The sequence below is a fragment of the Schistocerca piceifrons genome, chromosome 1 (genome assembly GCF_021461385.2).
Source record: "Schistocerca piceifrons isolate TAMUIC-IGC-003096 chromosome 1, iqSchPice1.1, whole genome shotgun sequence".
Lineage (NCBI taxonomy): Eukaryota > Metazoa > Arthropoda > Insecta > Orthoptera > Acrididae > Schistocerca > Schistocerca piceifrons.
Window position 1 is genome coordinate 1062811607 of NC_060138.1, and position 25919 is coordinate 1062837525.

Here is a 25919-nt window from a genome sequence, read left to right on the forward strand (position 1 = left end):
CGTTGGTCTGTTGTCGATTCTGATGAAAATAATTCTGTCACCCAACTATTCATAGTAACTCAGTCTCTGCCCTGCATTTCTATTCATGAAGAAGTCTGCACCCGTTAAGGCACTCTCTGCTGCTGTTGATATTACCATGTATTCGTCTGGCCAGACATCCTTATCTTCTTTCCATTTAATTTCACTAATCTCATTACATCTGTACTGAGCCTTTGCATTTCCTTTTACAGGATTTATAGCCTCCCTACAATACTATCACTTCTGACATTCCGCAATACGTCTCGTAGAATGTTATCCTTTCGTTGGTTATTCAACCATCTTTATTGTCACGACCCATTTGGCAGTCTCCCTCCCTGAAATCCGAATGGGGGACTAATCTAAAAACTTTTGCCAATGGAGAGACCAACATAACTCTTTTCCTGTTTACATGTCCTGTGGATACATATTGTGTGTCATTAATTGTAGTAATTTTCATTTCCCTCTCTATCCTCTTGACGTTGATCATTCTTCCTCATTTTAGGGTCAGTTTTCTATCCCAGGGGCAAGAGAGTGCCCCAAAATCTCCATCCGCTCCTTCGCCCTATTTGGCAAGGCCGTTGGGAGAACAAGGGTGACTTCCTAAGTCAGAAGCCTTCGGCTGGCGTTGCTGATGATTTTTATTCAAAAGCAGTGGCTGGGTCCGATCCCCGGACCTAGAACGTTTTGATCAGTAGTCAAAGACGCTATCCTTACCACGGTGAATTCGTTATAGTGTTCTAAAAGAAGATAATTTTCTGAAAATCCTGATATTTTCTAATTCAGTTTTGTTCTTTACTATAAATTCATTCTTCCGTCGTGTCGGGTGAGGATGGTATGACAATGATATATTAGCCGTTGTTCTGCCAAAATCAATTTAAAAATCACCACAAAATCTCAAAATATTTGAATAAATAGCTATTTCGGTATTTTTAAATTATTAATAAATGCAGTTGTAGGGTTAAAAACTATTTGTTGCATTTTCATAGAACAACTGATGATGGGAATCTTTATGATGAATATGAAACTCTTCGATGCACTGCATTAAACGACTAGGACCTGCACCACCAGGACATAAATGTGAGAAAGGGTGGCAATGCAATTTGTGGGATGTTAAGTGGGGATGTACTAGAATATGGGAAAGTGCTAGAAAAAATTTGGGATTTTGGTTAAGCGTACTAAGATGGATGCCATGCAATGGTTATGGAAAGGAGAGAAAAGAAGAGGATTGGAAAGGAACACACAACCCTGGTGTAAGAAAGAATAGAGAGAGTGGACTGGAATTGACCAGAAGGATAGATGTAAGTGTGGATTTCGTTGACCGAGAGAATGAGGCTCTCAAGTTGAGAAAAGATAGAGAGTGCATGCTGGTGTAGGCTCGGTGAGTCTCATTAGTCCTAATTTGGCTTTATACCAGGATTGGGAACTAGAGAGGAAACGACAGTTTTCTTGGAATTAAATTTAAATGGCGTACAGGATAATCACCTTGTGAATGTTGCAGCTCTTATTTCCTCACTTGCTAAGAAAAACGGGAGAGGAATTCCGCCAAAAATCACTAGCCCAAAGAGAAAAAGTACTAAACGAATACATATTGTTCAAGAAGACCATCTTTCTCAAAATAGAAGAACTATATAAATAACCCCCACCCCAAAACTACACATGGTCACCCTCTAAAATTACATTACCTTCCCTATACTCCACATCATTCACTTTGTAACTCCCTCACGTTCTCTCTCTCTCTCTCTCTCTCTCTCTCTCTCTCTCTCTCCCTCCCTCCCTCTCTCTCTCTGCCTCGCACGCGCGCCCCCCCCCCCCTCCCCCCCACACATACACACACAAAACTATACATGACAACTTCGACAATCCTTTAGATTCACGCATAACATCCCAAAGAGGCAAGCCACGAAACATATTAACACCAGATGTATCTTAAATGAACAACACATAATACCTCAATTCAGTGTTATATGTGTCAACTCTGTAATGTATGCAAACTAATGTAAAATATTTGACTCTTAATAATAGCTCTTTTTACAAAAGCAAATGTTTCATACCAAAAGTTCGTGTAAACCACACAAGAGGATAACATGTAAGTACAATTTTTTCTGGAAGGAAATAAATAAATAAGCCCACTGAAGATAGCACAAAAAGTTTAGAAACGTCTGTGGGTGAAAAATAAACTATAAAACGGTATCTTGCATAACGCAGAATTCCTCTCCAGATAACGGATACCAAGAGATGTTCAGTACAGACAAAGACTGAGAGATATTTGTTGAGTCGATAAAGAATTCGATTAGGGGTTGAGAAGTGGATGTGGTAAGCGAGGCAGAGTGCATAGAGTTAATTGATTTGCAGGTACTCGTGGAAACTGGTGATGCAAATATCCAGGCGATCTTTTTTTTCTCCTTCATTGTAATTCATGCCCCTGTCCCATATGTGTGGCAGTGGCACAGTCCTCCGCTCTTCAGCTGAGTGACTTTACAAAAAATATAACAAGGAGAACTCATACATATAAAGGGCGAAGAAAGTGGGATATAAAAACACAGTGAAGGGAGATAATGGAAGTTAAAATATATAGCAACATGGGGACATTCACTGGAGGACACCAGACGATGCTGTCGGATCAAGGCTTTATACATGTGGAGCATGATGTTGTTGTTGCTGTCTTCAGTCCTGAGACTGGTTTGATGCAGCTCTCCATGCTACTCTATCCTGTGCAAGCTTCTTCATCTCGCAGTACTTACTGCAACCTACATCCTTCTGAATCTGCTTAGCGTATTCATCTCTTGGTCTCCCTCTACGATTTTTATCCTCCACGCTGCCCTCCAATGCTAAATTTGTGATCCCTTGATGCCTCAGAACATGTCCTACCAACCGGTCCCTCCTTCTTGTCAAGTTGTGCCACAAACTCCTCTTCTCCCCAATTCTGTTCAATACTTCCTCATTAGTTACGTGATCCACCCATCTAATCTTCAGCATTCTTCTGTAACACCACATTTCGAAAGCTTCTATTCTCTTCCTGTCCAAACTATTTATCGTCCATGTTTCACTTCCATACGTGGCTACACTCCATACAAATACTTTCAGAAACGACTTCCTGACACTTAAATCTATACTCGATGTTAACAAATTTTTCTTCTTCAGAAACGCTTTCCTTGCCATTGCCAGTCTACATTTTATATCCTCTCTACTTCGACCATCATCAGTTATTTTGCTCCCCAAATAGCAAAACTCCTTTACTACTTTAAGTGTCTCATTTCCTAATCTAATTCCCTCAGCATCACCCGACTTAATTCGACTGCATTCCATTATCCTCGTTTTGCTTTTGTTGATGTTCATCTTATATCCTCCTTTCAAGACACTGTCCATTCCGTTCAACTGCTCTTCCAAGTCCTTTGCTGTCTCTGACAAAATTACAATGTCATCGGCGAACCTCAACGTTTTTATTTCTTCTCCATGGACTTTGATACCTACTCCGAATTTTTCTTTTTTTTCCTTTACTGCTTGCTCAATATACAGATTGAATAACATCGGGGAGAGGCTACAACCCTGTCTCACTCCGTTCCCAACCGCTGCTTCCCTTTCATGCCCCTCGACTCTAATAACTGCCATCTGGTTTCTGTACAAATTGTAAATAGCCTTTCGCTCCCTGTATTTTACCCCTGCCACCTTTAGAATTTGAAAGAGAGTATCCCAGTCAACATTGTCAAACGCTTTCTCAAAGTCCACAAACGCTAGAAATGTAGGTTTGCCTTTCCTTAATCTATTTTCGATGGAAGGATACAATGTCCATGTTCTGTGGGTCAGTAGTTTTAACCTGTCATGTCTATTAGATAGTTGCTGGGTGAGGTTTCTTCATTTTAGTTTGAGTTGTAAAGACGACGTCGATTTTGAGCCGATGAGGGCACATGTGACATGTGGGGGAATGCTGATGTACTGATAATGGTTTCAACGTCTTCTGCTAACAGATAGCGTAGTGGTATAGATACCAGAGCGCCATCTGCATATACCCTTTAATAGGGAATGCTCACAGCCAGAAGGCTGAGTGTTGTCAGTTCACGACACGTGCTAGTCCACGTAAGAAGAACCGTTGCACGCACGCTGCTGAGGCGGCTGCAGGAGTTGACCAATCGCCTTCTGGTGGCGTTTGCCCCGCTGGGGGCCCTATCGCTCACTCTGTTTATGACGACCCACCTAATGAAGGCGGCCATTTGAGTACGACGACCTGGGCTATGGAGGCAGGTCTACCAAGTATGATGCATCACGCTATGACAGCAGGACATTCGGTGGTGACAACCCAGGCTTTGGATTTGGCACATCCTGTTATGGCAACAACGAAGACTGACGGAGGGCCTGGGCTCCGGCTGCGGTCGACCAGCTCACGCCCACCCACACCACGAATGAAGTCGGGCACCAGGTACAGCTCAGCAGACTAAGATCATACGACCACCGAAGGAGACAGGAAGATGAGGTATCAAAAGGCCAGAGACTTAGCCGCCCAGTGCAGCTTGGAAACAACTTATTGCGATAAAGAGGAATCTTCTGAAGGACATAGCAGACACAGCCTTAGACCGGTGACTGAGCCAAACACTATGCAGTCAAACGATGGCGATGATGACGACCAGGGTTTTCGAATTTTCAACCCTGGAAAGTTGTGACTGAAGTGAAAAAAAGTTCTCAAGATCTCAATCAAGTCGCCAGAAGGAAACAACTACTGCCGACCTCGAACAAATTCGACCCGTTCCCTGTCGAGGGCGACCAAATGGACTTGTTGACGACACACCTATCCACCGCTGCATCAAGCACGATTCCACGTAGAAAATTACAAGCAACAAAAACACTGACTATGAAAATTCTGCCCATCACAATCCGGTATACAGGGGATATCAGACCCGAAACACGGAGTTGAAGAAATATGTCACTGATTCCATCAGAACTGTCTATAAGGGTGACACAATTAAATATCATTTCGAGTCCTTGACCGCCCAAAGACTAGTATTGCGATTCTTCCAACAATCCAAGATTCCCTTCTCCACACCAGTTGCCTGTGGACGAGGCTCTCAAGGTGGTCATAAAATACTTATCTGCTCAAATCACAGCCAAAGAAGTTGAAGCAGAACTCTGCACCAGGGGCTTCTCCCAAGCTGCCATTCATCAATTTAAGTCCAGAGACGACAAAACCAACAACCTCGTAGCACAGCCTGTCTACGGCGTCTCCCTGCCTGCAGGTCCAACTAACGACTGCATCTATGACATACCGGTATATCACATAATGGATACGGTATAAGAATTAAAGTTGAAACCTACTGTGAAAAGCAGGGTCCCCCACCGAGTAAACGCTGTTTGAGATTCTTCCACACTGCCAACTGCTGTACCTTACCCCACAGATGTGCCAGGTGTGAGGGCACATTCCAGTCAAAGAGCTGTGAACAACTACCCACTCAAGAAGCAAAGAGCGCAGATTATGAAGGTGATCGTCCAGCTGCATAACATGGCTGCACCACGTTTCAGTGAGCCATAGGGTCAACACAGCACAGGGATAAGCGATCAGGGCATGGGAACAGGGAGGCAAAAAACTTGCGGCACAACAGATATCTCAAATCTAAAGGGTTTCCCAACAATGCCAACTCGCCATGCTCGGGCCATGACGTCAACTAAATAAAACGTCTCACTGAGGGGATGGTCAAACCCGACCACTTCAAATAACGGACAACCAGCATTCGACTTCTCAGAACTTCAGGGAATATTTAGTAGCTTCAAGGACATCATCACGTCACTGCAAACTGGGAACACCTTCACCAACATCAAAGATACTTTCGCAAATTTCATCTACAACCTCAAGAACATGACCGGATACAGGACAGACGGAACGCACGGTCGTAGGGGAAGCACAGCAATCTTTCTCTAGAAATCCGTCACTCATGCACCAGCCACACTCCCGCCGCTATCTACTTTGGAAGCCACAGCGGTCACCGTATCGACTTCCTACCGGATCTTCACATTGGTTGCTACATACCTTAACCCCCAGCGGACGTTTGAAGAGGATGATTTTCAAGCACTCCTCAACCATTATCCGAAGGTGCCATTGTGTTGTGATCTTAAGCTGGCTGCTGTGGCCGAGCGGATCTAGGCGCTTCAATACGGAACCGCGCTGCTTCTACTGCCGCAGGCTCGAATCCTGCCTCGGGCGTGGATGTGTGTGATGTCCTTAGTTTAGTTAGGTTTAAATAGTTCTAAGTCTAGGGGACTGATGACCTCAGATGTTAAGTCCCATAGTGCTTAGAACCATTTGAACCATTTGTTGTGATGTTAACGTCAAACACTATACTTGGAACTCATCTTCACAATTAGAGGAACATCTGGAAGCGGTAACATTTGACCCAGACGACCCACATTCCACAATCCAGATTTTTCGATCTTGCAGTGTTAAAGAACTTGAGGCTAAATCTCCTTTTACAAACTTGAAACGATTTGATGTCTGACCACCATCCTGTGGTTGGTGTGATATCAGAGGCTCGCTTCCATCTGCCTACCCCATCATCAACTCTAATCTACTGGAAACGATTTGAGCGATGGCTTAGTAATAATGTTAATCATACTGAAGATGTCTCCACAACCGAACAGATAGCTGATGCCACCTCTACTCTCTCAATAAAAACACAACACTCTTCCCAGCTGGTGTATGTCACAGTGGAACGACATACAACACAACGCAAAAGCAGTTCATCACTTTGGCGAGAGTTGAAAGCACTCAAGAACAGAGTGAAGAGACGCTGACAACGGCTTCGAAATCCGGCTGACCGGAGAGAGGTAAAGAGACTCACGCAAGAAGTGCACAGACGGCAGTGGAATTACGGGAAGATAAGATGGTTATCCTTGAGCTTCAGTCATGCGATTACTGGTGCTTGGTCCACTATCTTCGAAATCTTAAATCACCTTCGAGGGCTCTTCAAGGTCCAACAGTCTCGTCTTTGACCTACTGGGGAAAGAAGAAATCTTTGCTTCCACCTTTGAAGCTCAAAACACACTAGACGACTTGAAAACGATGTGGATGCTGAACAGATTAGTCAGAGAGTTCAATAAATTCGGGAAGCGGACCAGTATGTGGATCCGGACCTCACAATGCGTGCAGAACTCTGGAAGGTCAGCAGACACTTGGGATCTCATTCTGCCCCTGTGCCAGACGTAAGTACAAACGCTCAATTTAAGCACATCCCACAGAAGCCTCTTGTACTCATCACAATGATCTATAATGGTTGTATGAGGATTGGCTACTACCCAGAATCCCTGGAAGATCCCCTATGTCATTCCACTCCCAAGCCAGGGAAAGGCCCAAGCCTTCCCGTCAGTTACCAGCTGGTTAGCCTCTCACCGACGTTATCAAAAATGTTAGGACTCATCATCCACTTACTACCTATCATCATGGACCACGATGTTATCAGAATGGATCAGCTTGCTTTTCAACCTTCTCTGTCGGCGGAACTCCAGTGCTTATGAGTCATGGAATACATCACATACAACCTCAACATCTCCAGCTATATGGCTGTCGTGTTTCTGGGCGTTGAGAAGGCTTTTTACTGTGTCTGGAGGCATAACCTGCTCCTAAAACTTAATTATCTACAACATTTCCCAGGCTACTGCATACGATTAATCAGCAGCTTTTTACAGAATTGGCTGATTATTGTTAAACTTAACACACAGCAGTCGAATTACAAACCTTCAGGAAGACCTTCCTCAAGGATTGGTCTTGTCATCAACTCTCTTCCTTGTGTACGTCAATGGCTCACATGTGCTGTCTCAAGTCACCTTAGCCGAGTTTTCAGATGACACTGCTCTGTTAACTAGCGGTAGACAGATAATTGCGGCAATCGGTCGACTCCAACGACAACTAGTGCTAACAGAAAAATGGGCCACAACCAACCACATTTGTCTCAAGACTGAAAAGATCACAGCAATCATTTTTACTCGCCAAAGGCCGAACCTGTGAGATGGACTCGTACTCTGGAACCACGAACTCACATGGCCCATCAGAGTAAAGGACTTAGGGGTTACCCTTGATCATAATTTACTCTTTAAACCACACACCCAGGTCAATACAGTTCAACTTCTTCATGTATTGCACCAGCTATATCCTATTCTAGCCAGTGGGCAAATGAATGTCTGCACAAAACGCAAGCTTTACAATGCAATGGAACAGGAAAGGGAGGTAATGACAGTGGCACGTAAAGTGCCCTCCGCCACACACCGTTGGGTGGCTTGCGGAGTATCAATGTAGATGTAGATGTAGATGTACCTGCGCTGTTATTTGGCTGTTCAACATGCGTCCCTCAAATCTGAGGCTCCTCCGGATAACTCAAAATCGGTGTTTACGATTTGTCTTTTGTGCTCCGTGATGAGCCCAGATCCACGACTTACAACTTCAATTAGCGATGATCAGAGGACAAATCGAGAAGTCGATGCGGAAACTCTAAACAAAAATCGATGCGTTACACCCTGCAGCTCACCACTTCGACTACACTGTCTCGGTAGTTCCTGCATTGTGCCATCATATAAAGGTACCTCGTGCCATTGTGGAGGAACGCCAATAACTACCAAACTGTTGTAAAAATGATCTTTGCAGGGCTCAAGGACCCTGAGCCCAAGTCCCTGCTTAAGCTTAAATAAAGTTTACCTAGACCCCCTAATCCTGTTCACCCTAGAAGTCCAGCCTCAAGGAAGCACTCAATAAAATAAAGGCTCAATAGGTTGCAAATGTGCAGAGCAAGCAGGCAACCAGGCCACATAGATGCACTGTGGTTGCTATAACAAGCTGGGCGAATTTGAACAGGTTAAATTGTGGCCCTCAGAGAGGCGGGATGATCCTTTGGAGAATTACCACAAAAGTTGGACGTGCTGCTCAGTTGTGCAACGACGCTGGTATCAGTGGTCATGCGAACATTTCCACACGTGTAGAAGAAGTTCTGGATATCCATGTAGCACAGACGCCCGCCAGGGTCGTCGTAATATAAGGGCAGATCGTACAGCTACCACAACACAGATAAGACGGCTTGTGAGCCCAGACTTGTCAACACGAACGGTTACGAACCGGTTATTAGCAGTGGGACTATGGGCACACACAGCTCTCGTCCGTCTACTGCTTACACCACAGCATCGACGTACACGGCTCGATTGGTGACATCATAGGATCACTTGAAAGTCGGAATGGTGCACCTTTGTCCTCAGCAATGAAAGCATATGCGGCCTGCACGCAAGTGATGGTTGTTCGTGCATAAGACGTAGACCTGCTGAGCGCTGTCTCGTACAGTGCATTCATCCAAGATGGTCTGGTCCCACCCCAGGGTCCCACCCCAGGCCTCATGGTCTGGAGTGCGATAACCTACAACTCTCGTTTACCTTTGGTGTTTCTGGAGGGGACGCCAAACAGTACTCGGTACATGCAGAATGGTGTCAGATCCATTCTTTTGTTTTCTTGTAACAAGAACATGATGTTCGCTCCAACAGGAAAATACTTGCCCACACACTGCCCGTGATACTCAACATGATTTGCAAGACGTGCAAGAACTTCCCTGGCCAGCTCCAGCTCGATATCCAAACTTGTCCCAAATGGAGCATGTGTGGGTTGTGATGGGACGAGAAGTGACTCGTGTGACTCGTCAACCAACAACTCTTGCAGAACTACGAGGGGCGTTTGAAAAGTCCGTGCAAAGTCCGAGAGATGGCACCACTGGCGCGTATCGAGGTCATGTTTAGCTAGTAGCATCTTTGGAAAGAACGCACACCAAGTTTCAGTCATATTGGTCTATTTTTTGTGTTTGGCATACGTGTGAATCAAGGAAGTCGAGTGACTGTCAAAAATGGATGAAAAAGAATTTCGTGTGGTGATTAAACATTACTTTATGAAAGGCAAAACTCCTCAGGGAACTAAATAGAAACTTCATAAACATTACAATGACTCTCCGCCTTCGATTAGAGCAGTTTATAAGTGGTTTCAAAATTTTTGGAGTGTCCAAATGGGCACAAGTGATGCTGAACGTTCTGGCCGCCCTGTGGAGATTACAACTCCAGAAATCATTGATAAAATCCATGATATGGTGATGGATGACAGAAGAGTTAAGGTGCGTGAGATTGGTAGTGCTGTGGGCATCTCGAAGGAATGGGTACATAATATTTTGCATAAACATTTGGACATGAGAAGGCTGTCTACAAGATGGGTTCTGCGATTGTTCACGCTTGACCGAAAACGGAATCGTGTGAAGTATTGCAAGGATGGTTTGCAGCTGTTCAGGACGAATCCGCAGGACTTTAATCGTCGTTTCGTCACTGTGAATGAAACATGGATACATTACTATTCTCCTGAGGCAAAAGAACAATCTAAACAATGGGTTACCAAGGGAGAATCTGCACCAAAAAAGGCGAAGACCATTTTTTCGGCCGGAAAGGTTATGGCGACTGTGTTTTGGGATTCGCAAGGGATAATCCTCATCGACTATCTGGAAAAGAGTAAAACTATTACAGGTGCATATTATTCATCGTTATTGGACCGTCTGAAAACCGAGATGCAAGAAAAACGCCGGCGATTGGACTGCAAAAAGTCCTTTTCCATCCCGACAATGCAGCAGCACACACCTCAGCAGTTTTGGTCGCGAAATTAATGGAAATAGGATTCCAACTCGTTTCACATCCCCCCTATTCTCCAGACTTGGCTCCCTCGGACTACTATTTGTTTCCCAATTTGAAGAAATGATTGGCGGGACAAAGATTTGATTCAAACGAGGAGGTGATTACAGCAACTAATGGCTGTTTTACAGACATGGACATTTCCTATCATTCGGAAGAGATCAACAAATTAGAACAGCGTTGGACCAAGTGTATAAGTCTAAAAGAAGACTATGTCGAAAAATAAAAAAGGTTTACCCCAAACACGTAAGTAGTTTTTATTTTTGCACGGACTTTTCAAACGCCCCGCGTACGTGAACAGGTCGAGCAGCGTGTGGCATAATGTATCCCAGGGCAATATTCGCCATCTGTATGACCAACTGGATGCTGGAATCAGCGCTGGCACTGCTGCCCACATATTAATATGAGTGTTTCCGCATAGGTCGATACCTGATACCTTAGAACCGATTGTGCTATTGATCTGTAAATGTAGTCATTTCATGTACTCCACATGCACTGTTGCAGCAATAAACCTTGATTGAATTGGAAACTTCTAAAAGGGTGTATTAATTTTTTCCGACAGTATGTTTTAGCTTACTAATAAATTAGATAGGATAGTCGTAAATTGTTAGACATGTTCCAGGTACGCATTTTGCCATATAACATCTAAGTACACTCCTGGAAATTGAAATAAGAACACCGTGAATTCATTGTCCCAAGAAGGGGAAACTTTATTGACACATTCCTGGGGTCAGATACATCACATGATCACACTGACAGAACCACAGGCACATAGACACAGGCAACAGAGTATGCACAATGTCGGCACTAGTACAGTGTATATCCACCTTTCGCAGCAATGCAGGCTGCTATTCTCCCATGGAGACGATCGTAGAGATGCTGGATGTAGTCCTGTGGAACGGCTTGCCATGCCATTTCCACCTGGCGCCTCAGTTGGACCAGCGTTCGTGCTGGACGTGCAGACCGCGTGAGACGACGCTTCATCCAGTCCCAAACATGCTCAATGGAGGACAGATCCGGAGATGTTGCTGGCCATGGTAGTTGACTTACACCTTCTAGAGCACGTTGGGTGGCGCGGGATACATGAGGACGTGCATTGTCCTGTTGGAACAGCAAGTTCCCTTGCCGGTCTAGGAATGGTAGAACGATGGTTCGATGACGGTTTGGATGTACCGTGCACTATTCAGTGTCCCCTCGACGATCACCAGTGGTGTACGGCCAGTGTAGGAGATCGCTCCCCACACCATGATGCCGGGTGTTGGCCCTGTGTGCCTCGGTCGTATGCAGTCCTGAATGTGGCGCTCACCTGCACGGCGCCAAACACGCATACGACCATCATTGGCACCAAGGCAGAAGCGACTCTCATCGCTGAAGACGACACGTCTCCATTCGTCCCTCCATTTACGCCTGTCGCGACACCACTGGAGGCGGGCTGCACGATGTTGGGGCGTGAGCGGAAGACGGCCTAACGGCGTGCGGGACCGTAGCCCAGCTTCATGGAGACGGTTGCGAATGGTCCTCGCCGATACCCCAGGAGCAACAGTGTGCCTAATTTGCTGGGAAGTGGCGGTGCGGTCCCCTACGGCACTGCGTAGGATCCTACGGTCTTGGGGTGCATCCGTGCGTCGCTGCGGTCCGGTCCCAGGTCGACGGGCACGTGCACCTTCCGCCGACCACTGGCGACAACATCGATGTACTGTGGAGACCTCACGCCCCACGTGTTGAGCAATTCGGCGGTACGTCCACCCGGCCTCCCGCATGCCCACTATACGCCCTCGCTCAAAGTCCGTCAACTGCACATACGGTTCACGTCCACACTGTCGCGGCATGCTACCAGTGTTAAAGACTGCGATGGAGCTCCATATGCCACGGCAAACTGGCTGACACTGACGGCGGCGGTGCACAAATGCTGCGCAGCTAGCGTCATTCGACGGCCAACACCGCGATTCCTGGTGTGTCCGCTGTGCAGTGCGTGTGATCATTGCTTGTACAGCCCTCTCGCTGTGTCCGGAGCAAGTATGGTGGGTCTGACACACCGGTGTCAATGTGTTCTTTTTTCCATTTCCAGGAGTGTATATTTTCAATAGATTTATCAAATTTCTTCTTTTGACGGACAGTTTCGATTTTGGGATTTCCATAACATTTTCCCCAGAATCAAACATGCCTGTAGTTATTTGTGCTACCCATCTTTGCCTACTCTGGATGCCTCCTGTTATTCCAACCTGACACGGCAACACCACTCTCAGACAGTGCTATAGAAAGTCTGTACACATGTTTTGAAACAACATCTTACATAGACATTTGTAGGCTCACAGTAGCCTTGAATACAGAATGAGATGTAAAACTTTGAACATAGCTGCTAAGGTTCAGTGACCGTGTCAGAATTATATTAGAACAAATAAGCCCTCGGTCACAAATATTAAGTCAGAATTGACCAGGTCATAGCTGACGTTTTCTTACGTTACAAAATGTATCTCTGTTTAAAGCAGAGAAATATGTAACTTCATCCTACTATTATTAGTGCTTACGTTATGCCTGAATCAGCTTCATCACAATTTCATGTGTCTATTTTTGGATGTACAGTAGCCTAGTTGTTTCTGCGGTTACTAGATGGCGCTCGTAGCAACACCATGTTTACTTGCCCACACTTTCTAACGTGGGCACCTCAGTCTTGTTGCAACCCTTGTTCACTCAAGTACGAGCAGCCCTTAGCGGCTCGCCATCTTATTTACAACTATTCATGACGTCGCCTTTCCGTTTCAGATTTTTTTTTAAATGTGACTTGTAAGTACTGCATCTCTTTCCAGTCAGTACAAACTGTAATTTTATTAATGTATTATATACCTAATATGTTTTAGAACAGTTAATTTAATTCTGAAGACGACGCTAGTAGTAGCGTCGAAACCTGGTCAATTTTGACTTAATATTTGTGACCGAGGGCTTATTTGTTCTAATATTACAGAATGAGATGGTTCATTGGTCTTTTTGTGATCACTTTGGGCGCATTTCTTTAGATGTGTCCTTTTCCACTTTTCTGTGAGTGTACTACCATTGCGTTTCTAATGAACTTACAGTGGACTCCTGTCTTCCTTCCCTCGCGTTCACTAAAAAGCTCCGAGCATTAAGACAGCAGAAATAGTTATCACGCAGTATTAATACCACTGAGGTGACGTCCTGAGAACCTCCTCTCGGGGTCGGCCGTGCGGGCGGACGGCAGGACCGAGAGAGAGTGCGCGAGGAGAAAGAAGAAGTTTATCCGCGAGTTCCGGCCAGATGAATCCGCGTCCCGCGGGGCCGCTAAGGCGCTTTAGCTGCTCGGGCCAATTACGCGCGTGCCGGAACGGGAAGCGGGGCCGCGGCGCCGGCCATTACGGGCCGGAAACGGCCTCGCGGATCGCTGCAGACGCTGAATTATGGAGGGCAGAGGGCGACGCGACAGAAAGCAGGTTGCCGGGGCCACCCACCGAGAACGCAACCGCTCTCGGCAATATTGCACCGGCAGCGCGCTTCGTGAGATACTCTCGATACCTTCTTCGACTTTCCTCTTCCCTCAACGTCGACGGTGTGGAAAATACGCCGGTACCAGACGACATCTCTCAAGTTCTGTACCGAATATGCGTACCACTAGCGAGCGATGATTCTTCTAAGACCTCACGAAACAAGTGGTGGAGTTGGGCCCAATAGATGAAGGTTCAGAATCAGAGGTTCAGTGTCATTATGGGAAACGAGGAGGAAACGGAAGAGGCGGTAATTTAATCAAAGACAACGGACCGACGTCGACAGAGTGTGTTCTAACACACAGATGAGCCAAAACGTTATGACCACCGCCCACCGCGTAGCATGTCATTTCTGGAAACTCAGAATCTACTCTGTAGGAATCAACATGCACTCGGGAAACAGCGATCGTGATTTATTTGTTCATGAGACCCAGAAAATATTAGATACAGGCTCCCAGGTAGATGCCATTTTCCTTGTCTTCCGGAAGGCGTTCTATCAGTTCCGCATTGTCGCCTGGTAAACAAAGTAAGAGCCTACGGAATATCAGACCAGCTGTGTGGCTGGATTGAAGAGTTTTTAGCAAACAGAACACAGCATGTTGTTCTCAATGGAGGGGCGTCTACGGACATTAGAGTAACCTCTGGCGTGCCACAGGGGAGTGTTATGGGACCATTGCTTTTCACAATATACACTCCTGGAAATTGAAATAAGAACACCGTGAATTCATTGTCCCAGGAAGGGGAAACTTTATTGACACATTCCTGGGGTCAGATACATCACATGATCACACTGACAGAACCACAGGCACATAGACACAGGCAACAGAGCATGCACAATGTCGGCACTAGTACAGTGTATATCCACCTTTCGCAGCAATGCAGGCTGCTATTCTCCCATGGAGACGATCGTACAGATGCTGGATGTAGTCCTGTGGAACGGCTTGCCATGCCATTTCCACCTGGCGCCTCAGTTGGACCAGCGTTCGTGCTGGACGTGCAGACCGCGTGAGACGACGCTTCATCCAGTCCCAAACATGCTCAATGGGGGACAGACCCGGAGATCTTGCTGGCCAGGGTAGTTGACTTACACCTTCTAGAGCACGTTGGGTGGCACGGGATACATGCGGACGTGCATTGTCCTGTTGGAACAGCAAGTTCCCTTGCCGGTCTAGGAATGGTAGAACGATGGGTTCGATGACGGTTTGGATGTACCGTGCACTATTCAGTGTCCCATCGACGATCACCAGTGGTGTACGGCCAGTGTAGAAGATCGCTCCCCACACCATGATGCCGGGTGTTGGCCCTGTGTGCCTCGGTCGTATGCAGTCCTGATTGTGGCGCTCACCTGCACGGCGCCAAACACGCATACGACCATCATTGGCACCAAGGGAGAAGCGACTCTCATCGCTGAAGACGACACGTCTCCATTCGTCCCTCCATTCACGCCTGTCGCGACACCACTGGAGGCGGGCTGCACGATGTTGGGGCGTGAGCGGAAGACGGCCTAACGGTGTGCGGGACCGTAGCCCAGCTTCATGGAGACGGTTGGGAATGGTCCTCGCCGATACCCCAGGAGCAACAGTGTCCCTAATTTGCTGGGAAGTGGCGGTGCGGTCCCCTACGGCACTGCGTAGGATCCTACGGTCTTGGCGTGCATCCGTGCGTCGCTGCGGTCCGGTCCCAGGTCGACGGGCACGTGCACCTTCCTCCGACCACTGGCGACAACATCGATGTACTGTGGAGACCTCACGCCCCACGTGTTGAGCAATTCGGCGGTACGTCCACCCGGCCTCCCGCATGCCCACTATGCGCCCTCGCTCAAAGTCCGTCAACTGCACATACGGTTCACGTCCACGCTGTCGCGGCATGCTACCAGTGTTAAAGACTGCGATGGAGCTCCGTATGCCACGGCAAACTGGCTGACACTGACGGCGGTGGTGCACAAATGCTGCGCAGCTAGCGCCATTCGACGTCCAACACCGCGGTTTCTGGTGTGTCCGCTGTGCCGTGCGTGTGATCATTGCTTGTACAGCCCTCTCGCAGTGTCCGGAGCAGGTATGGTGGGTCACACCGGTGTCAATGTGTTCTTTTTCCATTTCCAGGAGTGTATATAAATGACCTAGTGGATAGTGTCGGAAGTTCCATGCGCATATTCGCGGATGATACTGTAGTATACAGAGAAGTTGCAGCATTAGAAAATTGCAGCGAAATGCAGGAAGATCTGCAGCGGATAGGCACTTGGTGCAGGGAGTGGCAACTGACCCTTAACATAGACAAATATAATGTATTGCGAATACATAGAAAGAAGGATCCTTTATTGTATGATTATATGATAGCGGAACAAACACTGGTAGCAGTTACTTCTGTAAAATATCTGGGAATATGAGTACGGAACGATTTGAAGTGGAATGATAATATAAAATTAATTGTTGGTAAGGTGGGTGCCAGGTGAGATTCATTGGGAGAGCCCTTAGAAAATGTAGTCCATCAACAAAGGAGGTGGCTTACAAAACACTCGTTCGACCTATACTTGAGTATTGCTCATCAGTGTAGGATCCGTACCAGGTCGGGTTGACAGAGGAGATAGAGAAGATCCAAAGAAGAGCGGCGCGTTTCGTCACAGGGTTATTTGGTAAGTGTGATAGCGCTACGGAGATGTTTATCAAACTCAAGTGGCAGACTCTGCAAGAGAGGCGCTCTGCATCGCGGTGTCCAGGTTTCGAGAGGGTGCGTTTCTGGATGAGGTATCGAATGTATTGCTTCCCCCTACTTATACCTCCTGAAGAGATCACGAATGTAAAATTAGAGAGATTCGAGCGGGTACGGAGGCTTTCCGGCAGTCATTCTTCCCGCGAACCATACGCGACTGGAACGGGAAATGAAGGTAATGACAGTGGCACGTAAAGTGCCCTCCGCCACACACCGTTGGGTGGCTTGCGGAGTATAAATGTGGATGTAGACTGAATGCAACCTGGTAGCGTTGTGGGCCGGCTAAGTGGAAAGGATAGTGTATAAGATGAATGGGGAACCATTCTAGCTACGATATGGGCCGCAACTGGGGAAATCCATTGACATAAGTGACTTTGACGAACGGCACGTTGTTATGGTCTGGCGTACTGGAACAAGCATCTCGCAAATGGCGAAGCTGGTCAGCTGTTCCTGTGATACTATCATAAGCACCCATGGACTGTGACTGAAAGGCCGTGAAACCACGAGGTGGTACCACAGTTTGCCGGCTGGTGTGGCCTTGCGGTTCTAGGCGCTTCAGTCTGGAACCCCGTGACCGCTGCGGTCGCAGGTTCGAATCCTGCCTCTGGCATGGATGTGTATGATGTCCTTAGGTTAGTTAGGTTTAAGTAGTTCTAAGTTCTAGGGGACTGATGACCACAGATGTTAAGTACCATAGTGCTCAGAGCCATTTGCACCATTTTTTTGGTACCACAGTTTTAGACGTCCACGTAGTATCACAGAAGGTGGAGGGCGGAGGATTGCCCACTCTGTAAAGAAGGATAAGCGGCCATCTGTGAGAAATCTGACAAAGTAGTGCAATTCTGGTGCAGGCACGTTTCAGAGCACACTGTTCAATGCACGTTGTTGAACATTGGCTCCACAGCAGAAGACCCTTACGTGTTCCCATGTTGACCCAACGACATCATCAAATACGAGTGCATTGGGCACGGGATCATCGAGATTAGACAGTGAATCAATGGAAACCTGTTGCCTTGTCGGATGAATGACGTTTCTTGTTAAATCAACTCAGTGGTCTTGCCCTTGCAGGCGAGTGGCTGCTCGAAACACACACCTTATCACAGACGCAGGATGGTGGGACAGTGTATGTTATGGTGTATGGTGGACATTCACTGGACTCCCATGGTACTGTAGGCACCATTACAGCTGTGGACTACACGACCGTTAATGTATATCATCTGTAACACTTGATGTTTGATGCCTTCCTCAATCTTCCCCATCGGCGACGGTATCCCCCGTGTCACAAGATCGAACGGTTCAAATGAAGGACTATAGGACTTAACATCTAAGGTTATCAGTCCCCTAGACTTATAACTACTTAATCCTAACTAACCTAAGGACATCACACACACCCATGCCCGAGGGAGGATTCGAACCTGCGACCATAGCAGCCTCGTGGTTTCGGACTGAAGCGCCTAGAGCCACTCGGCCTCAACGGCCGGCCACAAGGTCAAGATCATGCTGGAGTGATCTAAGAAGCATGATAGTGAAATTACGTTTATATTTTGACCACCAAATCGCCATGATCTGGACCCAAAAGAGCACATTTGGCACTCTTTCTGGCTCCAGCTCTGCGCCATCGAAGCGCCAACCCATAATTCACAGGAATTGTGTGACTGGTGCTTAGATATGTAGTACTACATACGTTTGGAAAACTATCAAGAAATTCTGGAATCCAGGCTGCGCATAATAGTTGCTGTTTTACGTTCCAAGCGTGAACCAACAAGCTGTCATCAGAAAAGCTCCAGCAAGCATGAGCGAAGACTGCCAGCGTATCCGTTTACACTATATGTATACCAGTAGTGGGGTCTGCATAACCCCTAGGCAAACATGGGCTGCATAGCCCCTACGCAGACACTTACTCGCTTTCATTGGTAAATCTGAACATTATTCGTGGCCTGGCTAGGGTAGTCTTACACTCCCAGTAGGAAGGAAGGAAGTTTAGAGTTTAACACCCTGTCATCAGCACAATCATTAGACACAGAGTAGACGCTCGGACTACTAAACGATGGGGAAGGAAATAGGCCGTGCCATTTGCAAAGGAAAATCACGGAAAACTTAAGCCTGGATGGCTTGACAGGTATCTGAACTGTCGTCCTCTCGAATGCGAGTCCACTGTGCTAACCACCGCACCATCTCTCTCGCGTACACTCCCAGGGCTGAAACTAACTTCAGCAGTGAGACAGTTTTTTTCTGCAGGTGCTTCGCTGTGTGTCCCCAGGTATAGGATACGCAGTGGTGCTGATCGCCTTCTACGTGGACTTCTACTACAACGTCATCATAGCTTGGGCCCTACGCTACTTCTTCGCCTCCTTCACCAGCCTGCTGCCTTGGACCACTTGTGACAATGCCTGGAACACTCCCTACTGCCGACCAGTGAGTACTAGTAAACCACCAGTTCTTTAAAGAATCTAATTTACACGTATAAAACAGCTGCAGATTTCTGATTACTTTACAAACGAGTTAACGTATTAAACATTTGACGTTGAGCATGTAAAAGAGAAAAAGTTTAGTCAAGATTTGAAATTATGCTTAAAACTTGTTCGAAGACGCTAAGTACTCTAATTATCAAGCACTTGATGCCTATACACTGGCTAAGTTCCAATCCGTTTTAAGGAAAACTAGTTTTTCACGCATCTCTTTGTTTATGATGTCATATCTTCTGACCTATCTGTCGTACAATGATATAATTTTGCAGTTAGATTCAGTAATATATGTGTACACTGTCTGTAAAATGTGTTGCGAATAGAGCTAGCAGTAAAATAATAATAAATCAAAACGTCGTCCCCAAAGCTGACGTTTGACTGCATAAACAGCGAAATTGTATTAACTGATAAACTTCTCTCCTTTCGTCGTTTTGTGGAAAGTGTCAAAGAGAAGACGTTTCGTAATGGTTTGAAATTAGGTGTTTAGGTGTTGGTATATTGGAAGGGAAGTCGCCAAATGCTGTCATTCTAAAATGTTTTATGAATAGAGTCCGAATATTTGCGTATCGTGAGATATGCTGTCTCAAAACGTACACACAGTTTCTAACTGTAATACTTGTCTTACTGTATTAAACCCGTAACACAAAATCATATCGCTTAATGAGTAGATTATTACAGCATTTTAAATTTTTAAATTTGGTCAATAGTTAGCCGAAATATTAAAAATCAAACTTTTTTGGCCCTGGAAGCCATTAGTCAGACAGCCTGCAACTACGAGCAGTTGCCGTGCCGCGTGTTGGTCACATTGTAATATGGATATACCTTTAAAGTTCAGTTTTTTATAGTAACAATCATCGTACGCAGAACTGGCTAGCTGTTCTTGTCGGTGCTGTTACATAAACCGGGTTGCTACATGCAACAGCGGTGTTGCACTGGAAAAACCACGATTCCGGTGGTAACTCGTTTCATATTTGTGACACCATTGGCCATCCCCAGCACAAGTTAACGTCGTCCGACTGACAAGAGGCTGCATTTCGGAATATCGTCAGCCTAATTCTGACATTTTATTACCTCAAATAGATCACCTTCTTCCCTTGCCTCAACTGCTTTTCTGTGTCAATTTTTTTCCAAGTAATACATTTCTTAATATAAGATGTTGTGTCTTATAGGCAAAAAAGTATTGTTTTCCTTTTTTATTAGTTTCTATGAGGTTTCTTCGCTCAAAATATATTCATTGGATTTCCTTTCTGCCCCGTTGGTCCCTGTTAGCGTCCTCCAAAGCCACATTTTCGTCGGTACTAAACGCTTTCTGTTTTCCTTCGACATCGTGTAGCTTTTACAGCGGTGTTGGAGCACACTCAAGATGATTTCATTTTGAGGTTTTTTTTGCCATTCTTCCGCACTTAACGTTTTGTGAACAGAATGAGATTTTCACTCTGTAGCGAAGTGTGCGTTGATATGAAATTCCTGGCAGATTAAAACTGTGTGTCGGATCGAGACTCGAACACAGGACCTTTGCCTTTCGCGAGCAAGTGCTGTACCATCTGAGCTACCCAAGCACGAGTCTCAGTCCGGCACTCAGTTTTAATCCACCAGGAAGTTTCTTAGCGTTTGGTTCTCGAATAATTCTCTCATTTCCTTGAAAGCACGCTTTGCTGTTATAATTCTTTTTCTGAGTTCCATGTAGCGTCTTCTTCCTTCTGTAATTAAGACGTGTTAAAAGCAAAATTTATTACTTGTTATTATTCTGTTACTTCCGCTTTTGATGTAAATGTTCTTCTCATCCTTACTTTTTCAGCTTTGTTACTAATTTAGATAGTCTGTTATGTGTACGTTTTTCACCCTCAATTGTTAGGGTAACATTATCCACAAGTCTTATGTGATGAATGGGAATCTGTTCACGCTATCCCTTTTTTTAAAGATTTTTATAGCTTTTCCGGTGACAATGAACAACCTTGTCTTACCTCTCCTTTAATTTTGGCACTATACTCTCCAAGTTTTTAATCTGTGTTCTCATGCTGCGGTATTTGCATATGTTTATGCAACGACTTTCACCTTTCCCATCTAGGTGTGTAACTCTCGATATCATGAAGAGTCTCTTCCACTTAGTGCTGTGAACAGCCTTTTCTAGATCAATGAAGGCTACACAAATCCTCTTCTCCTTCATCGTCCCGTAAAGTACAGGGTCTCCTCCTTTAGGATTTGGAATTTTTTAAAATTTTGTTCTAAAATTTTTGATAGGATGCCCTCAATGGTGCCACAGTCGTCAAGGTAAGCTAAAGTAGGAAAATCGGTGCGATATCTGTCTGTGAATCATGTAAACTTTGTTCTGTGTCTTATCATGTTTTAATGATTTGTGTATCATATTCTCAGAGGCGGAATTAGGGATCAGCACAGAATTTCTCTAAACGAGCGTGATAAATCGCATAAAACCACACTCATAGAGTGGCCGGCGGACCAGCTCACGTAGTTAATCTGCCGCGCCTCTGCATCGCCCCTGCTTCGCTAGCTAGCAAGCTACGCCTTAAAATACACTGAACGAGTAGGTTACGTAAGTATCCTAGTTTAACTCTAGCTTGTTAGCAACTTTTGAGTTTCATGATGGCCTATTTCTAGTTATTTTTGCAGCCTGTGTAATTAGGCTTCTCATTCTGTAGTTATAGCTGTCTACTGTAGCCCCATTTCATGAAAACTATTGTCTTCCCTTCTATAAAATAATTCGGAGGGGCCCGCATTCATAACAGCACTTTATAATTTTGAAAAGTTGTTCTATAATTTTTCCTCCATAATTCTGCCAGAGGTCAGCTGGAAGCTCCTCTGAACGTGGAGGTTTCCTTGGTCTTCAGTACTGCTTTAAATTTATCTTCTATTTATATGTATTATTATACCATCGTGATGTCTTTCTTTTATAACGTTCTGCAAAATACTTCTTGAATCTGGTTACTGTTTCATCCGCATTCATTGGTAGACTTCCTAGTTTATGTCTGACAACACATTTCCTTGTTTTGAAATGTAACTTTTTAATCTGTGTGTATGATTAGTTGATTACGTATCCGGGTGTCTTTCCATATCCCAGCATATACCATTTATCCACTGTTCTCCAGCTTCTCTGCAGTTTTGTGTATTTACCTTTCTTATTAATGTGTTTTTTACCTTCCATGTAGTTTTTCTGAATTTAATCTCTTCCTCATAATGCTTAACGTACTGTCAAGCATCCACAGTTTCCCATTTGTTTTTCCCAGTATATCGTCAGCTGTTCTCCCTAAAAGCCCTTTATTTTATTCCAAGATGTTAAGGTGTTACTGCTATTGTTTAGGATGTAGATACGAGTGCCATAAAACACGTTACAGAATGATTTACTGGGAACAGCTTGTAACTTAAATTTGAAGCAGTCAGTTTTCAACATTAGAATAAGAATAAATTACAGTTCTAAACAAAAAATCTCGTTACTGTTTTATTTTATTTATTAGAATTTATTAAAATACGAATGAGGTAATTTTTTGCCAGGTGGACAAATATTTCATTTGTTGTTATTTGTAATCGTAACCAATATGAGTACGTGAAAATGTGAGCATTTTATGTTCAATGGCCGGCTGGGGTGGCCGAGCGGTTCTAGGCGCTACAGTCTAAAACCGCGTGACTGCTACGGTCGCAGGTTCGAATCCTGCCTCGGGCATGAATGTGTGTGATGTCCTTAGGTTAGTTAGGTTTAAGTAGTGCTAAGTTCCAGGGGACTGATGACCTCAGCAGTTAACTCCCATAGTGCTCAGAGCCATCTGAACCATTTTTTTATGTTCAATGATAAAATCCCAGCAATCATAATAACTAAATGATATAGCATATTCTTGTATTTTTCTGCTACCAGTCTTTCGCTCATGCATACAAATGTTACTTAAAGATAAAATGTCTTAGTTTAAATTAACCTGAAACTGTTTTGATCACTTGTGCTGCTGCTAGAAAGATTACTGGGCTATTCGGGGACAGGGGGAGGGGAGTGGGTAGCCAGAAATCGATGTCCTATGTAGTCTTCTGCTGGTGTGGAACTATGCTTCGTCGTTGTGACTGTTACCACAGCCTGTGCACCGTAATAATCGTGTGATATAGTGGCGTCCTTTACAAAAATAACGTCCTTTAAAAGAAATTTTAGGTATGTCGGTCGTCCACTTACGACTTTGCCGCCCCAAAGCTTCATATACATTGTTGGTACACTGACAGACCTGTTCTTCACTTTTACACTGCTCATTTTAGCACAGTTTTATAATGCATTCTTACTGCTCAACGTTTCTCCATAGATGTAAGCAGACCGCGTTAAATGCAATACAGTGGCCTTGTGGCACGTGGATACGTGTCGACTATCGTTTGTTTCATAAACATTCGCGATACTGACAGTCTGGTAGTCCCATTACTTGGAAAAATACCTCCGTGATAGAGGCAGGCGACCATTCAGATTTGACACAACTTGGAAATATGGAAAAGTATGGATTGCACAATTCATTATCATACTTTTTTTTAGTCAATAGTATTCTAACTGGTTTGATGCAGAACACCACAATTTCCTCTCCTCTCCTAAGGAATTCAGCGTGGAGCGTTTCAAAATTTCACCATCAGACAGACGCTGTTGAATAAAGTGTACAGAGAAATTAATGATGACAAATATATATATATACTAACGTAAGCGATGTAATATATTAAAAGATATCTTTGTATAAACAGAAAAAATTTTTGAAACTTTCTGACAAATTAAAACTCTGTGCCGGACTGAGACTCGAACTCGGGACCTTTACCTTTCGTGGGCAAGTACTCTACCATCTGAGCTACCCAAGCATGACTCACGCCGCCTCCTCACAGCTTTACTTCTGCCAGTACCTCGTCTCCTACTTTCCAAACTTTACATAAGCTCTCCTGCGAACCTTGCAGAACTAGCACTCTTGTAAGAAAGGAGTAGCTCAGATGGTAGAGCACTTTCCTGCAAAAGGCAAAGGTCCCGAGCTCGAGTCTCGGTCCGGTACACAGTTTTAATTTGCCAGGAAGTTTCATATCAGCGCACACTCCGCTGCAGGGTGAAAACCTCATTCTGGAAACATCCCCCCGGCTGTGGCTAAGACATGTCTCCGCAATATCCTTTCTTTCAGGAGTGCTAGTTCTGCAAGGTTCGCAGAAGAGCTTCTGTAAAGTTAGGAAAGTAGGAGACGAGGCACTGGCAGAAGTAAAGCTATGAGGACAGGGTGTGAGTCGTGCTTGGGTATCTCACATGGTAGAGCACATGCCCGTGAAAGGCAAAGGTCCCGAGTCCGAGTCTTGGTCCGCAAAACAGTTTTAATTTGCTACGAAGTTTCATATCAGCGCACACTCAGCTGCAGAGTGAAACTCTCATTCAAGAAAAACTTTTGTTGACAATCGATATTTTTTTATACATCGTGGACGGCTTGACGATATCTTATGCTATTTTTAAGGAGAAGAAACTTATATGTTGACGACAGAAAAAATTTACATAGCGTGAAATGTGCATTGTAGGGGAACTACATGTAAAATGTAACAGATATACTCGTTAGTCATTGATTTTAACAGAAGACGTGTTTTCAGCCATTAACTGGTATAGTATAAAGTACATGTAAAAACGATATAAATTGCAAAATAAAGAAAAAGTATAACTGGTAAAGGATTGAGTTTGTAATCATCACAAGCTAGAACGTTACATGATTATGACCAAATATACTCACATTACAGTAATCAAACATATAATTAATTACATACAGCAGAACCATTTAGGTTAGCCTAGATGAGTAGCAACAACTTGAGATAAAGTAGAAGTTGATATTAACATTAAAATTTTATTAAAACAGCTTAAGGATACAGGGTAATTTTCCAGTTCAATATTATGTAAAAATCAACATCTATTTCTTTCAGTCACTGTTTATAATATATATGTTTTACAGATTTTTGGTTGATATCAGGTGATGCAGCACACTTTCTAAACAAATTAGAAGTATTCTGAATATTTTTTGAACCTTCTTAGGGTTATTAAAACATTACAAAGAAATTGATGCAGTTTTTTTCCAAAATGCTTCCTCAAATTGAGGTACCATTTAATCCAATGTTATGCATTTGAAGGAGACCAAATTTTTACCAGATATGCATGACATGATGACTGAGGTACTAGACCTATTTAATCCCACATATCATGTATATTACAAGGACAAAAAAATTTCACATCTTACGTCTTAATTTTTATAATTTTTTCCTAATAAAAATGTTATTTTTTCTATAATTTTGTTGATTCTGCAACAAAGCTTAGGTCTGCTACACAAGTACGGACTATTGAAAGTTACATAAAAAAAATAGAGCAATGTTTTATAAACTTTAGGAAATATTTGTACCTGAATTCTGAAAAATACAACTTGCGGGAAATTGCGAATGAAGATATGAGTCCAATTAAACTGTGCCTCAGAACATTCCTGGAGCATAGTCTTCATCCTGCAGCATTTATTCATCTTCAAGCTTCCTCTTGGCGTTCCTTTTAGCACTTCTTGCTTCTTTGGTAACTTGAAGAGCGAAT

General features: G+C 44.5%; 1 protein-coding gene across 1 annotated transcript in view; it reads left to right on the top strand.

Annotated features, from left to right (window-relative positions):
* Window positions 1-25919, top strand: part of LOC124777598 (sodium-dependent dopamine transporter) — a 360017-nt gene that overhangs the window by 197106 nt on the left and 136992 nt on the right. The window contains exon 4 of the mRNA XM_047253064.1: window positions 19159-19313. Coding sequence (XP_047109020.1) covers window positions 19159-19313 — 155 coding nt within the window. The remainder of the gene's footprint in view (window positions 1-19158; window positions 19314-25919) is intronic.